This window comes from Tachysurus vachellii, chromosome 8 (assembly GCF_030014155.1).
Source record: "Tachysurus vachellii isolate PV-2020 chromosome 8, HZAU_Pvac_v1, whole genome shotgun sequence".
Lineage (NCBI taxonomy): Eukaryota > Metazoa > Chordata > Actinopteri > Siluriformes > Bagridae > Tachysurus > Tachysurus vachellii.
In genome coordinates this window covers 10,333,297-10,349,949 of record NC_083467.1, presented here as the reverse complement: position 1 = coordinate 10,349,949, position 16,653 = coordinate 10,333,297, and the positions used below count along the sequence as shown (strand labels likewise).

Below are 16,653 nucleotides of genomic sequence, written 5' to 3'. Positions count from 1 at the left end.
ACACAGACAACTAGGGGCCATTTGGCATCATAATTTGAAGGACATCGCCCTCCGTTGGCTTTTCGTGGAGTGAACAGTTCACTATAAATAAGTCTAAGGATATTTCCTTTTTTTATTCACTGTGCTGTTTTGTCACCTGTTAATTAGTCTCTGATTTATTAGTCTCCAAATTTAAAATGTTTAATATATTTATTAATAATAAATAATATTTAATCTGACTTTAGTTTAACATTTGACAGCAGTTCAGTGCACCGTTTTTCTTGCTGTTTAAAAATAATCACACGTTATAAATACGACTTTTGTAAACTTATGTAATTTTAAGCAAACATGTTAAAGTTAAATTTAAATAGAAATCAAAATGTTTACACATAAATATACATGTAAATAATAAATGCAAGTTTTAAATAAACTATAATTATATATTATATATAATTATAAATTACCTTAAGGAATTTTGCATGGTTTGGGAAAATATCGCATAGGGTTGCCAGGTTCACAGTGCATATTGCGCAATTTTTGCAACAAATGCTGTAAGTGTTCCCAGTTGGTGTTTTTTTTTTATAGTTAGTCGCAAATACGTACAATGAATTCATATTTATTTATTTTTGCTCTACTGAATATTAAAGAACATATACTGAAATATTATAGGCGTATTAACAACACACAGAACCATTTGAAATGACAGAACTGTTTGTGTTGTTTTTGGGTTGGATGAGGTTGTTGTCGGAGACGAGTAAAAAGTTTGAGCTTCTTGCTTCTTTATTATGTCTGTAAACACTGTATTCGGTCTGGTGTCTCTCTTATGGGTTCCAAACCATAGTCCTGATGTTTCTCCTCTTGTACACGTTTTTGTTTCCCTTCACAGCTGATTAAACTAATCAGCTAATTAACACTTCAAGGAAAACACTCACATTTACAGGAGAAGAATCAGGAACATGTGCTCTATAGTCTAGTGAAAGTAAATGATAAATGGTCATCCATTTATTTTTTCCACTCCATGATAGAGAGGCTGGGGAAAAAAAATCAGAACCAAACCCCACAACCTGACATTTTCTCTTAGAGAAAATCTACTGTTCATTAAATCTCATTTGAAACCCACATCGAGCATGTACAAATTTATTGATCTATTCTTTCTAGACAAAACAGATCTTTGCTATTTCTGTATGGAACATAACAAATGTGTTCATTTAATTGTACAAAAAAAAATGTTAAAATGCTTTGTATGACAGGATGATGTACAGGTACTGAAAAAAAGGTTCCATATAGCAGAGTCTTTCCTTTCCAGTCCCAAAGGTTCACTGCCCCAAAGTTTTGTGTTGCCCCTGCATCCAAACACACTGGATCCATCTAATGAAGCAAGATCAGGTGTTTTGGAATAGGAAAGAAAACACTACAGTCCCAAGACCCATGACCAGAATCAAAATACCTTGCCATACAGAAACCTCCTGTCAATTGGGAGTATCTTTTATGTAATTGTCTTTAGAACTGCATGAGCATGAAAGACATTTTACAGCATATGTAGCCACATTCATTAACTAAAATGAGTTAAACAAGGCCAGTGAAAAATACAATTACTGACAAATAAACTTAATAAAGCAATGCAATTATATGTATTATGTAAACATTTGGCAAATCATTAAAATTTTTATATAAATGTATATTCAGACATTTATACTTACAATTATTAACAGTAATATTGCATATAAAAGCATAGGATTTGTTGCTCATATAAGATGTCTAATCATGATCATGTTTATAAATCAAGCATAACAATTAATAATAATAATAAAAAATGTAAAAGTTAAAATGCAAGCAAAATGAGGCTAAGCTCTCATAACAGATCCTTTGCAAATAAGGCTTCAGATCAAATCACTGCCTAGCAGTCTACAAATGTTATGCTGCCTGCCTAAAGACTGCATTGGTATAGACGTGTGTCTGTCTGATGAAATAATATAAAACCAAGTTATACACTGAAGAACATAGGCAATGAGTTAATTTTATTTGTATTTGTTAATGAATATGTGTCTATTTCTCTCCAAAGGAGAACACAACTGTGGAATACAGTATGAACAACAAGGCCACATGTTAACCAGTACTAAATGTGTACTTAGACATTCATGACCAAGTACCTCGTGCTTTTATTTCAGCAGAAGGGAATGGAATAAATTGCATTAAATGTTCTCTTTTAATGTTTGTAATGTTCATTCATGGGAAAAAATAATTCATTCATTCATGAAAAAGTTCAACTCAACAAAGCAATGGACATCTTATACAGATTTGCTATTACTGGACTCAGAGACTGATGAAATCAACGTCTCATTCTTTTTGTTATGCAACAGAGCCCCATCTTTTGACATGTCTGATGAGTGGCTATATGAGTGCCTTCTCTTGGTTCTTGATAAGCATCTCATCAATGCCTTGATGATCAGATAGACCAGCTCTGCAACATTCAGCACAATGCATAAAGCTGAAGATCCCACCATGAAAATGGTGAAAATTGTCTTCTCTGTTGGTCGTGAGATAAAGCAGTCAACTTTATTTGGACATGGCCACTGTTCACACTTGACAAGACGTGGCATCTGGAAGCCATCATAGACAAAGTAGAGGGCATACATAAAGCCAGCTTCAAAAAGGAGCCTGAAGAACAGGCTAGAAGTGTAGGTCCACCACAGTGGGCCTGTAATGGGCAAACGTCTCTTCTTCAAACCTTCCAGGTCTTCGTCTGCTGCTTTGTTACCCTTGCATGCAATAAGTTCTTTCTTGACGCCACGCTTGCGATATGCCACATGCATGGCCACCAATAAAGCTGGGGTAGAAACGAAGATCAGCTGTAAGCACCAGAAACGGATGTGAGAGACTGGGAAGAAGTGGTCATAGCAGACATTTTTGCAACCTGGCTGCTGTGTATTGCAAGTAAAGTCTGATTGCTCATCTCCCCAGACGCTCTCAGCAGCCAGCACCAGAATGGTAATGCGGAAAATGAAAAGAACAGAGAGCCAGATTTTTCCCAGACTAGTGGAGTGTTTGTTCACTCCTCCTAGCTGACTATATAGTGCTGCCCAGCTCATTCTGCTTGCTGCTGATCACTAACCCTGTAGGCAAAAAATAAAATTATGAAGAAGGCACCACAGTGTGACCCCCCCTCCCAATCTTTCCCAGAAATTTGCAGACCCCATATACAAAAGTTTTTACACCACCTTTACAATGCTTTTGCCTAAAGGTAAGTTAATTGTCTGTATAATATGTATATTATGTAGTTAGTGAAATCTGGTACAAATGTTTGTCATCCAGTTATATTTTTATAGTGTTGCTCTTATATAGGACAGCATTTCTCAGGCATGGAACAGATTTGAATGCTCTTCAGAGTGAGGAAAGATGAATTTTAATGATGTATTTGCATAAAGGATAAAATATATATCTAAATGTATATTATAGTATAGATTATAAGTCATTACACTTAATGAGCCTACATTGTTGCTGGTACTTTTTATTTTATTTTTTTCTTGTTGATCTCTAAAAGCAAGACACAAATAGTGTCTTTAAAAGCCCCAGTACAGTAGGAAAACAAACAATTTTTGTTAAAAATTGTAAAATTACTACAGTTTCAAAACGGTGAGGTTTAAGAAAAAGAGGTCAATTATAATATATAGAATATTTTACATTTGTTTGTTATGTTAAGAAATCTATGTAAACCCTTGACATGAAAAGAGATTTAGAATTTTCTAAACCAAAGTGTCCTGTAGTTATTCTCAGATGAGGACAAAAAAGAAAAAGTTTTGGGAAAAGTATCTTTTCTTTATAAAATAATTATAACACACTGAGACCTCCACTGAGATGAGGGCGACTCTGTGAGGAGCCTGAGACATCTAGAGATCTACCAGCTCCAGTTCGACTCTGCTATACTAAAGAGGAGAAACCAACTCCATGTGGTCTTAGAGGACAACAATCTCCTCATCAATACAACATTTATCAGACTGTATATTTATAATCACACCCTCCGGTGTCACCCATATGAGGATGAGGTTCCCCTTTGAGTCCTTTGGTTCCTCTCAAGGTTTCTTCCTTCACCATTAAAGGGACTTTTTCCTCCCCACAGTCACCTGCGTCACCTCAGACTTACTCATTGGTGATAAATACAAACACATTTATATATATATAATTTATATATATATAATATTGATCTTTAATTTTGTATGATATTAATCTTTATATTATTCTTTATAATAACCTTTTGTTCTATGTTTATGTTCTGTAAAGCTGCTTTGAGACGATGTCACTTAAAAAAAGCTCTATAGAAATAAACTTGAGTTAAAGTGAATAAAATACAGAGATGCTTTAAAGATTTTGACAAAAATATTTGTTGACAAAAAAATGTGGAGAACCCAATTTTCCCCTACTGTTTAATTCCAAAGATAAGTAATGTGTTACAGAGAATTTACCATTTAAAGCGTTGATAAATTGTCATCAGTTTGATAGCAGCCGAAAGCTGTATAAAGTTGTGTAAACAGTTGAGATGAAGAGTCACTAAGTTTCCTCTTACCTGCGCTTAGAGAAGGAAGAAACGCGCGCCCATGTTGAGAAGCGCATAAAGCGGCAGTAATGAGCGCCAGAGAGAGAGACGCTGATTTAATGCCTCGAGGAGGCCGCACCTGCCGCAAGGGGGCGTGGCCTCAGGCTTTGATAAGCGCGCACACAGTTCCCTTTAATAAACCCTATTAATACCAGCTTTACATCACAACACCTCATGCAGATGAAACTTAACATAGTAAACGATCATGTACATTGTAGTTTACATTTCCAACCACAGGAATATGCTTAAACTAGAACTGGAACTCTAAAATGGCTTGAGAGATACTGCACAATTTGTTTGCCTACTGCTTCACCATCTTGATGACATTATCTATAAAAAAATAAGGTCATTTATTCCATTTTGTTATACAGATGTATGTAACAGTTAATATTTGGACAACGACGCTCAACTAAATAAGAGTGAAAAGTTTTTTTTATAATGTAATTTGCTATGTCAGGCGTCAGCATATTTACTGGGCTGTAATTGTGTTGATGGGAATTAAAAATGAAATCATGTGGCAGTCACAAGTGAAGAGATAAACTATAGCTAGACTACCTGGTTGAAATACTAAAACGCTAACTCACCATATGTCACAGAGAGAAAAAAAAACTTTATCGAGCTCCATTCCAGTTTGTTTTCTTTTTAATGGGGAGAAGGTTCAGGCTTGCTTTTTAAGCAAAACAAAAGTCATAAGTCCTGTAATAGTCACAGGTTCTGTTTCACAATTCACAATCAAATGTACAGATAGCAGACATCCTGGTGTTAAAACAGTATTCGTGACTCAGTTAATCTTTAAATTTAAAGTTTAAAGTAAGTTTAAAGTTAAAGCTCAGTCAAAGTAGTTTTCTTGTTTCTTAAGTTGAAACTTTGAGTAATGTGGTAGAAGTTATTCATTTCTTAAGCTTAGCCAGCCCCATGAGCAACTGATCCCTTCTCTCTCTTCTGGCAGAGAGATGCTCCTGGTCACTGGGGATAAGTTCACAGATCTCCTAAATGGATAAGAAAAGTAATGTTACAACAAAGACCTTATTCATATAAATCATCTACGAAAAGTGCTTTATTTATATAAAATGAATTCATTAAAAGTATTTGACATTAAAATATATATTACTGCACACACTTTATTGATTCTAGCTGCTGCTTCTCCATCAAACTCAGGTATAGGTCCAAAACTTGACAGAACTCTTCTAATGCCATCCCGATAGCGTCCAAGGTAGTCTTCAAGGCCTAAAGATACAGGTCACACATGTTACACAAGTCTGTTCTAACTTTCTGTGTGTCAAACTAACCCTGTTTTATTAAATATTCAAATAATCTTTGAATGTTTTATAACCCAAAGCAGCTATAAGCTCTATCCTGTTGATCAGTCTAGACAGAGTCATATCCAGAAAGTCTAAGCTGTTATACAAACTTAATTCTTGAGTGTCTTGTTTATTTTATCCTTTCTTTTGAGCACAATGTGAAGTGCAACTCAAATGCTTATCAGACAGGCTTGGATGCTTACAGGAGACTCTCAATGAAAGACAAAAATGCAGGTGAAAACATTTGCTTCAGTTCTTCCCTTATAAGTAGCACATACCTGGGATGCTACTATAAAATTTAAAGTGTTTGCCTTTGAGATCAATATTCAGTTCCATGTTAAAAATATGATTAAAATAATAAAAATATCATGAACACTTCATATTACGATTCCAAGGATTAACCCTGGAGCAAGAACAGCCATCAAAAGAGAGCCTTGTTTTACATAGCCATACAAAGCAAGGCCATCCTGCATATTTCACACTGCCTTCTGATATTCACCATGAACATGTGGCCTCCACACACACACACACACACCTTTTACTATCCCTGTGGGCTTCTACCACTGACATAATTATTAATGCAGTTAATTAATGTTATAAAGTCTACACAGAAGTCTAACCGTAGCCTTACCCTCAGTAATCAAAAGGAAATTTGGGACTAAGTTTATTTAAATAACGAAAAGAGAGCAGCCAAGGTCAAACAAGGTCAAACATTCCGACCACACACACACACACACACACACCATGTGAGTCACACAGCAATGCAAAAATGTTGAAATATGTATTGTACTATGAAAAGTCCTCAAATCTGAACACAAGTCCAATCCCTTCTATTATCTGGCCATTTAAATTTAATATAAGAAACAGTTTTTATTTATTCATAACCACATTCCAGTGCATGAATACTTGCCATTTGGTGCATTTAGATGCATAGTTTCAACTGGACCAATGAAAGCGTAGCGCATGCCCAGTCCCTCTGACATCACCAGATCGATATCCTTTACTGAGATCACATTGTCCTGAAGACAGAGAAACACAACTCGGTTAAACGTTAACCTTCATTTGACAATCGTACTATTTAAGAATGACACCACTGGTTTAGTTAAAATCTGGGTTCACATTCAGTACTTTTTGTTTACGTGGGTCTACATCCATTTGAACTTTTAGATTATCTGGGTCTTTATTCAGTACTTCCTGGTTTGTTCTCTGTATGGCAAATATATGCTGATCCCACAGAGCGAGCAGAAAATAGTGACAGTCTTTCCTTTTCATCCCAATAGAAAAGCACTAAAACTGATCCTGATGTATTGGATTTCCCTCATCATCTAATTCTGTGGCCTGGGAACAATGGGACGGTATCGAGGGAAGCATGGTAGTGCCAAGCTTTGGGTCCACTCTGCACTCAGATTACCTCAGGCTACAGATACCTGCTGCATGGCCGGCTTGAAATCAAAGCTTGGACACAGACCTGGTAAAAGCTGAAGAGACTGGGAGGGGGACAGGGTGGTCTTTGTTCATTTCCTGTGGGCAACAACGAACCCGTTATATCACGGTCGCCAGGCGACGGACTGGCTGTGGGAGTCGAGAAAGAAGGCCTTTCCTTTGCACTAATCACCGGAGGCAACCGGCAGCTTTCTCAGCTGCTCCACTTTCCAGGACTGGCTCTCTCTCAACAGCACTTCTTAAACTCATACAACCTGTTTGGTAGTGAATCTGTTTAATTTACTGAATATTCACATGAATAGCTCTTAAAATGTGATTTGGTCATGTAAGTCATAATAATACAGTCTGTTTTATGCACAGTCATCATACAGTTATTTATTGAACAAATTGTTTTCATTATTCAACAAAAAAGTTTGTACCCTGTTATTAGTGGTTCATACATTTTAGAATAAGCCAAATACAATTTTAATAAATAAAACATTCATGTGTGATACTTCAGATCATGTGACTGAGGTCAGAATTTGACTTGACCACAAAGTTGGGAGTAGGCTTACGTATTTGTATTAATGCAACCGGATGTGTCAGTTTATTTTCTCTCAACATAAAGGCTTTTACATTTGCCATAATGACACTAAAGGCATGAATAACTTGAAGGAATAAAGCTGACAGGTGGGATTTTGTTTTGCATTGCTCAGTAGTACCAGTATTATGGAAGTGCTGGAAATGTTAATATTAACTGTACTCTTACTCTTAACTGTAAGTCCAAGAGTTTTTTTGCCAGTTGGTGAGTATTCTGTAATCCAGTGATCTTTAAAAGACACATGGTTTGACTGAAATGATAAAGGACCATTAGGTACAGTAGGAAATTGTTCTGTAAACTTCCCTGTGTTGTGAGGTTAGACAATCTGTTGAAAGGATGATATGGTATTTGAATAGAATTCTATTATATTTGTTAGAAAGTATATGTGAAACAGGTTTAAAAAAAACTGGAGGTAGAGATTGCTGCTAAAACTAACCACAAAATTTAAACTGGTCACCAGTGGATGACATACTTTTTCTACCAATGACAGGGACTGATTGTATAATGTACAATGCTGTACACTTTTCCACATTTTCTCACAGCTGCATGTAAGTGAGGTCCATAAAGGTTGTGTTTATGTGCGTGTGTGCATAAACCAAGGCCGACTTCAATGGTTTAAAACATAATGTGAAAGAAATAAAGCAACAAAAAGGTTTGCCGAATGCAGTGTTAGAATGCTTTGTAGATGGGTTTCAAAGGCTTTCAGATGCAGACTGTCAGCACGAAAACCAAATGTTATGACCACCTAGAAACTTTTCTCTACACGAATCAAATTTGATCTTATTTCAGACATCACTAATTCCTCTTAAGGAAAGCTGTAAACAAAAAAAAACTTCAGAAGAAACACAGATTTTCAGGTTGAACCAGATTCATTGCATTCCCATTATTGCAAAGTCTGACAAATGTTTTGGACAAAGAAATGTGAGAATAAAAAAGTACCTTCATGACCTCACAACAAACCACTCATTCATGACATTATAACAAACCACTCCTTAATGAATTCCCTTTCATTTGCTAGCGCATACTATAATGTGTCAGATAATACCATGTTATCAGTGATACAAAATAAAGAGCTTTGTTAAGATAATCATTAGGCCATGGGATTGTGTTGCATTGCTGAGCCTAAATCCCTAAAAACCCAAGACATTTCTAAAAAGCTACAGAGATGCTGATGCAAAATGCTAAGTAAGATACATTGGATAATAAAACTCTACACACCCCATGATAAAATACTTAACATGTTATTGCTATGTTTTATTTTGTGAGGCAGTTTGTAGGGAGACCTGTTAATTTTTTTTAAAAATTACAAAAACATCCGATTTTAACATGAGTATGTAGACGTCTTATATTCACTGGTAAAAATATGCTTTGTTAAGAATATTTGTATTTTTGTGAGAAGAATTACTGTTATTTTCGAATCCTGTCAAGCTCAAACCTATTTATTCTAAAAGCTGGATGTGAGATCAACTCAATGAAAAATTAATCCAAGTTATAGTTACATAAAAACCTCTTTAGGACTGAGGAGATGCTTTTTAATATTCTGGAATAAAAGAGCACAATTAGTTAGCCATACAAATGTATATCAGGATGACATTACATAACAAGACAAAAGTAAACAAGAGAATTAGTGTGTAAACTCACAAACAAGCCAAGATCACACTTTATCTTTCCTAAAACCAGAGAAGGCTGGGATTACTAAAACAGTAAACTTTCCACAGTCCAAATGTGAACTTCTAAATGGAACTACTGGCAAGCAAACACAAGCTCGTATTCCACTGAGTGATGACAAATTATCACAGGTCATCACTAAGGACACAAGTTAAAGTACTGCTTCTTGAGCAGCTTAATTACAGAACACAAAATAACCCAAATCTTGTTTTAAAAAAAAAAAAAAAAAAATTACTAATAATAATAAATAAAGGTTTACAAATAGAATACTTCAACTACGATATGAGAGAGATGTGTGATATGCCGGTATGGGAGAATGATAGTATAACCTCATTCAATTTTATTTTTCTTCTGTAGCAACTAAACATCGTCACCTCTCCGCCACCATGCCTGACCGTTGGTGTGAGGTGCTTGTCATGATATACCACTGTGCATAATTACCAGACATCTCCACCTTGGTCTCATCAGTCCAAAGAATTATCAGTCACAACGTTTTTCATATGCAATTTATCAACACTAAAAATTATATGATCATATTCTTTTTGGAGAGAAAAGTCTTTTTCCTAACAAAATTTCTGTTGTGCTGCCCTGAATATAAACAATTAATCCGCTTACAGAGGCCTGTAGATCACATGATGCAGCCCCTGGTTTTTTTTTTTCATATCTCTGAGCATTATATGGTCTGGGACAACCACTCCTAAGAACATTGGCAAAAAAGATTTTAAATAATCCTTCTCGCTGTATATTGTGAATTTAATGATGTAGATGTTCAAATTTGAAACAACACAAATTTTCACCAATTTTTTTTTTTTTTGCTGTATTCTAACTTCTCTTATTCTGACCAGGTAATATATGGTGCCTTGCAAAAGTATTCAGACCTGTCTAATTCCCTCATCTTATGGAATTATAAATGGTATGCTGAAATTTCATTTTGATAGATATTTTATTTAAAAAAAAAAAACAAATACTGAAATTTAAAATTAATTACTGGAAGGTGACATTGAGTTTTTGTTGGAATTTTTTTTTTTTAGAAAAATAAATACATAATTGTTGAAATAACTGCTTTAAGTCTTGGGATATATATATACCAGCTTTGCACACAGTGATGAAGTGATTTTGGTCCATTCTTCTTGGTAGATTTTCATATTGGATGGGTTACACTTGTATGTTGTAATTTTCAAATAGTGCCACAGATTCTCAACAGAATTGAGATCAGGACTTTGACAGGACCACAGTAGGACATTTATCTGTTTGTTCCTAAGACACTCTAGTGTTGTTTTGGCCTTCTGTTTAGGACCACTGCCCTGCTGAAAGGTGAATTTCCTCCCAATCTTCAGTTTTTTAGAAGACTGAAGCAGGTTCTTTTGTATTGTAGTTTAGTATTTCGCTATATTAAATTCTTCCTTCAATTCTAACAAGGTAGCTGCTAATGAGAAACATCCCCACTGCATGATGCTGCCACCACCTACTTCACTGTAGGGATGGTGTTTTGAGGCATAAGAAATGTTAGGTTTTGCGCCACTCATGGAGTTTTGAGTATTTGGCCAAAAAGCTCCATCTTGGTCACAACTGACCACAATGCCTTCTCTCAAATCACAGCTGGGTTACTCATGCTTTTTGGAAAAGTCCAGACGTGGTTTCAAATGCTATTTTATGAGTAACAGCATCTTTCTTGCCACCCTCACATACAGGCCAGAATTATGCAGTGCTCTTGATATGGTTGACTGGTGCACCATTTCTCCACTTGTAGCCGCTGATGTTTGTGATCGTAGGCCTCTCTGTGGCTTCTCTCACAAGTCTCCATTTGGTTCAAATGCTGAGATTTTAGGGACAGCCTTTTGTTGGCAGTGACTGGCCGATGTGCTTGACTTTCCACTTGCTAATTATTGATTCAACTGTGCTGATTGGGATATCCAAACATTTTGATATTATTTTGTACCCTTTCCCTAATCTATACATTTTTATTCTCTAACATCTGTAAAATGCTCTTTGGTCTTCATTTTCCTTTACATTAACAGCCTGAACAGTGATCCTTTAACAGTGAGTTATTTATCCAAACATTGTGATTGTATGTTTAATTTTTCACAGGAGGATGCCAATAGTAAAGTAATTTTGCTCTCGTTAAGGCAATTTCTTTCATCTGTGTAACCTGGCAGCTTCCATAGCACAGGGGTTGAATACTTATGCAAGCAAGATATTTAAGTTTTTTATTTTTCCCAACAAAAACACATCACCTTCCAATAATTGATTTTGAGTTTCAGTGTTTTCAAATAAAATACCCATCAGAATGATATTTCACCATACCATTTATAATTTAATAATATGAGAGAATTGATCAGGGGTCTGAATACTTTTGCAAGGCACCATATACACTTATTCTAAGTACCAGTATTCTTCAAATACACATTGTAGTGTTTGAGATATACTCATTTTAATTTGAGCATGTCGTTTTCAAGCAAGAGGCCCAAAAAAGGCCTAGGGTTGAACAGGTTAAAGAAAAATCATATATGTTTTATTTTTGTATATAAATTTAAAGATATATGGCAATATAAATGTTGCCATTTATTTCAATTAAGATGCTGAATGGACTCTGAAACAGTAAAAATTACTATTGCACCATATCTGGTATAACAAATATTGTAATGAAAAGGCTAGACTAGAATTTTGGAGCCTCACACAATTACTGATGTCTGTAGTCAACTGCAGTTCCTTTTTAAAATGTTATTACTCTTTGTATTTCCTAACAACACTAATTATTTCTTGATCACACAAATCTAAACGTAACAAAGTTGAGAGTGCTCTGAGCTTGCTTTTTGCTTTGAGTTGTAAACACAACATATGGGGCTCATACTCTTAGAAAGGATCGGTACTATTCAGGGTACTTCTGACCCACATTAACCTGGGACAAAATGCTCAGTAGGTGCAAAGAAAAGTTAAAGATTAGGGTGAAGTTTAAAGATTGGTATCTCTTGTCTCTAATTTTACAAGATAAATGATCATTGTGACTTTGACCATGATGTTGTTTGTAGTTTGAATAGATCTGAAACTCTCCTGAGAATGGATGTTTAGATAATTGCATGAACAAGTAGGGTTACAGGTTTGGCTTAAAATTGCTGGTGAGTGTATTTGTGAAAGATATGGATACTATAGAAGATCTTGTGATGTAATGTTCACTGCAGTTCTTGTTGTACTTACTTTAACCAGTCTCCAGCACTCTGCTATAATGGCATACTGGACTCGATTCAGTGCAAAGCCATCAATCTCCTTCCTGAGCCGAACAGGTGCCTGCCCCACCTCAGTCATCAATTCAAAAGCCATGTCCATTGCCGTAGGCAGTGTCTCGGGGTGAGGAACCAGCTCCACCAAACGAACATAGTAGGGAGGGTTCACCTTTAAAATAATAGAAACAGGCTGATCATAGGAATCACGTTCCTTCCCTCAGGGAAAAAGTGATTTGAGCCATAGTTTGGCACTGTTAGTGATAAGTTGCTGCTGATCTATTCCCACTTCTATGTGTACACTAACCAGCTAATCCCTAAAATCCATCATGAATCATTTAGCAGTGAACAAAAAAGTGAATGGTAACTGTAGACCTTTCACTTTTTGGTACACAGACAAGAAAGGGACACGGGCGCAGACAGACACGGGCGCAGACAGACACGGGCACAGACAGACACGGGCGCAGACAGACACGGGCGCAGACAGACACGGGCGCAGACGGACTCCTTCACAGACTGACACGGGTGTAGACGGACACGGGAGCAGACGGACACGGGCACAGTTGGACACGGGCACAGTCGGACAAGGGCGCAGACGGACAAGGGCGCAGACGGACAAGGGCGCAGACGGACAAGGGCGCAGACGGACAAGGCACAGACGGACACCTTCAAAGACTGACACAGGTGCAGAAGGACAAGGGCGCAGTCGGACAAGGGCGCAGACGGACACCTTCACGGACTGACACGGGAGCAGACGGACATGGGCGCAGACGGACATGGGCGCAGACGGACACGGGCGCAGACGGACACGGGCGCAGACGGACACGGGCGCAGACGGACACCTTCACGGACTGACACGGGAGCAGACGGACATGGGCACAGACGGACACGGGCGCAGACGGACACCTTCACGGACTGACACGGGAGCAGACGGACATGGGCGCAGACGGACACGGGCGCAGAAGGACAAGGGCGCAGACAGACACCTTCACGGACTGACACGGGCGCAGACGCAGACAGACACGGGCGCAAACGACACCTTCACAGACTTACACAGGTGCAGATGGACACGGGTGAAGACAAGCACAGGCACACACACAGACGGACAAGCACACACAGATAGACAGGCACATTTCAGTAACCCTGAACACTGTACAAGATGGAAATATGCTCTGGATGGAACAGCAAGCAATTTGTCATAGCCAATTCATCTACTGGCATGTTTTTGGAAAGTTGTTGAAAAAGGAATTACATTCAGGAAACCTATACTGACACATTCAAAACTCAGCACAGGCAGTAACTGAAGCAGGGATTAAAACCCAAATCCTAAAGCTATGAGGTGACAACCCAATACAACACACTCCTCTGAGGATTCCTACACAAAATACAGTTTTACAGTGCAAATTTCACTGACCGGGTGGGATATAATACAGCGTTTTGGGTTCTGGACTAGAGAGAAAACGTTGCTAGGCATCAGACAAGAGGTGGAGCTGCTGAGGATTGTGTCCTCACCCACGTGACTTTCCACAGATTGAAAAACAGTCTGCTTGGCTTGTAGGTCCTCAAAAACACACTCCTAAGAAACAAACCATATACAGATTGAAGAAAATAAAAATTTCAACATTTAAATAGAACATAACTAGGGCAAAAACATCTGTGCTTTTAACCGATACGTTAAAAACATTTAAATAATAGTCAATAACATTTATTTTTGTGATGACTAGATAATAAAACCATACATGCTAAGATTAACTGTCCTGATAACAGTCTAAAAAAATTCACATTCTAATCTTACCCCTTGGACTGTCATCAGCTTTAAGGCTGAAAAAACTAAATTCTTCCTTGTGTGGTTAATATGTTAATCATCAAACCTAACAAACTGAACATAATCTGAGATAACATACAAGACATTAGAATTCAAAACAGCTCAATTTCCTGTTAGAAACTCAGTTTTTCTAATACTGCATACGGAACATGTTTTTCACCACACAAGCTTGAGAATCTCTCTCAAAACTGTAACACCATATTAATAATCTGGTCAAAATAGACTTTCTGATTTATTGAAAACCATTTTTTCACTACTGTTAATAATAAAATGCTCAAATGAGTATTGCACACATTCAAAACTATTTATTCAGAGATTATTATTATTCATTACATAATCTATAGAAAATGTCAAATATCAGTCTGAAATATGTGGTATCCATAGTTTTTCAATTATTTCCACCATTGCACACCAGAGCAACTAAGGTACTTGATGGACTTCTCTTGTGTTCATTCAGCATGTTACCTGAACAAAAAATGCTCCCTCTAGTGCCTGTGAAAGATCATCATGACTGCTCAGCAGACTCAACTGCTCTGTAGCACTGAGATTTCCTCTGAGCATTTGGGCATTCTGAAGCTCCTCTACTTGCTTCCTGCTCACATATGAAGACAACAATTTAGTGGATTGATCTAGTGGGTTTAATTGATCTATTTCTCTCTGTTTCTGCATAATGCCTGCTTTATAGGTATAGAATACAGCAAAAAGTGAAATACTTGCCCAAGACCAATGTGACCATATTTATCCTAATGTATTCTGCAATGTGTCTCCTTTACCATTAGCTGTAAATGTTAACTCATATTGTAATATAAAATCATATTGTGGTTTTTGATAAAATAATAGACTTGGCACTTGCACATACACACACATATATATATACACATATGTATATATATGTGTATATATGTATATATGTGTGTGTGTGTGTATGCATGTGTGTACGTATATATTTGTATATGGTAAAAACATCCTGCTATCAGGGAAGAAATAACTAGGCTAGATAATTTATAAAAATTATCTAGTAGTGAGGGTGGTAAAAAAAAAAAATCACTAAAGTTAAATATTGTTTTAAATATTTTGGAGTTTGACCTTAAAATTACTTATTTGCTGCCACTTTACAGGATAAAATTTAACTTAAAGTCCTGTCTGCCATTTTCTACCAAATTGTCACAGACCTGATTTCTGCGATGGCCCTTGATGCTTGTCCTGGCTGACTGTCATAGATTTGAACCCTGTATCCTCCACTTAAGAACACCATAGCCCAGGAGCGGCCAATTAACCCACTGAAAGAGAAAAGCATCAAGTCTTATGTTATTAAGATCATTATTAACCTTTGAGAGATTAACCTGTGTAAGAACCATGGAGTAAGGCTATGAGTGAGGCTAAATGTAGGAACCCTTATGAAAATCAGTCATACAATGTTTACAGTGTGGGGCAATCAGAATGTTGTGAGTTCGAATCCCAGGTCCACCAAGCTGCCACTGCTGGGCCCCTGAGCAAGGCCCTTAACCCTCAATTGCTCAGTTGTTATCTCAAACATGAGATAATGTAAGTCGCTCTGGATAAAGACATCTGCCAGATACATGGAAATGTAAATTGTTCCATGCTGATTTACTACATTAAGGAATAGTAGAACTACTTGAAAGAGAAAAAGGGGTTTTCCCCCTCTTTACATGACATTATTAAGACAACACCTGACACATTCACCTTACAAACGATTAGTCGCTTAAATAAACTGACAAATAACAAACATATCAAAGGTCGAGCAGAAACTCAACTGGTGCAGCTGCAGGAACTGCACTCGACATGTTGCACTAGTGTTATTGTTATACATATTTAATTTAACAGCTACTTAACTAGATGAGTTAAAATGTCATTGACCTGCTCACCTTCCTACAACTGTAATTATTTTTCCCTTAGATGAAGACATTGTTTATATCTAACACCAACTACAGTTTGAGCTACAATTCATAACAAGCTCAAACTCCAACCAGGTCTCGTGAATCACGTGTTCATAGGCGGTACTTCAAAGCACCTACGGAAGCCTACAA

At 36.9% G+C, this 16,653-nt stretch overlaps 2 protein-coding genes across 2 annotated transcripts; both read right to left on the bottom strand.

Annotated features, from left to right (window-relative positions):
- Positions 1-1,110: 1,110 nt before the first annotated feature.
- On the bottom strand, positions 1,111-4,700 carry gjb8 (gap junction protein beta 8). The gene is made up of 2 exons (XM_060876196.1): positions 4,541-4,700; positions 1,111-3,092 (listed from the first exon to the last, which is right to left on the bottom strand). The coding sequence occupies exon 2, from the start codon at positions 3,066-3,068 to the stop codon at positions 2,268-2,270; it is 801 nt and encodes a 266-aa protein (XP_060732179.1). The 5' UTR covers positions 3,069-3,092; positions 4,541-4,700; the 3' UTR covers positions 1,111-2,267.
- A 494-nt stretch (positions 4,701-5,194) lies between these two features.
- Positions 5,195-16,617, bottom strand: cryl1 (crystallin, lambda 1). Its single transcript, XM_060876195.1, has 8 exons — positions 16,492-16,617; positions 15,778-15,885; positions 15,071-15,197; positions 14,195-14,356; positions 12,758-12,952; positions 6,782-6,890; positions 5,691-5,797; positions 5,195-5,559 (listed from the first exon to the last, which is right to left on the bottom strand). Exons 1-8 carry the CDS (start codon positions 16,530-16,532, stop codon positions 5,461-5,463), a joined length of 948 nt encoding a protein of 315 aa, XP_060732178.1. The 5' UTR covers positions 16,533-16,617; the 3' UTR covers positions 5,195-5,460.
- Between the last annotated feature and the right edge of the window lie 36 nt (positions 16,618-16,653).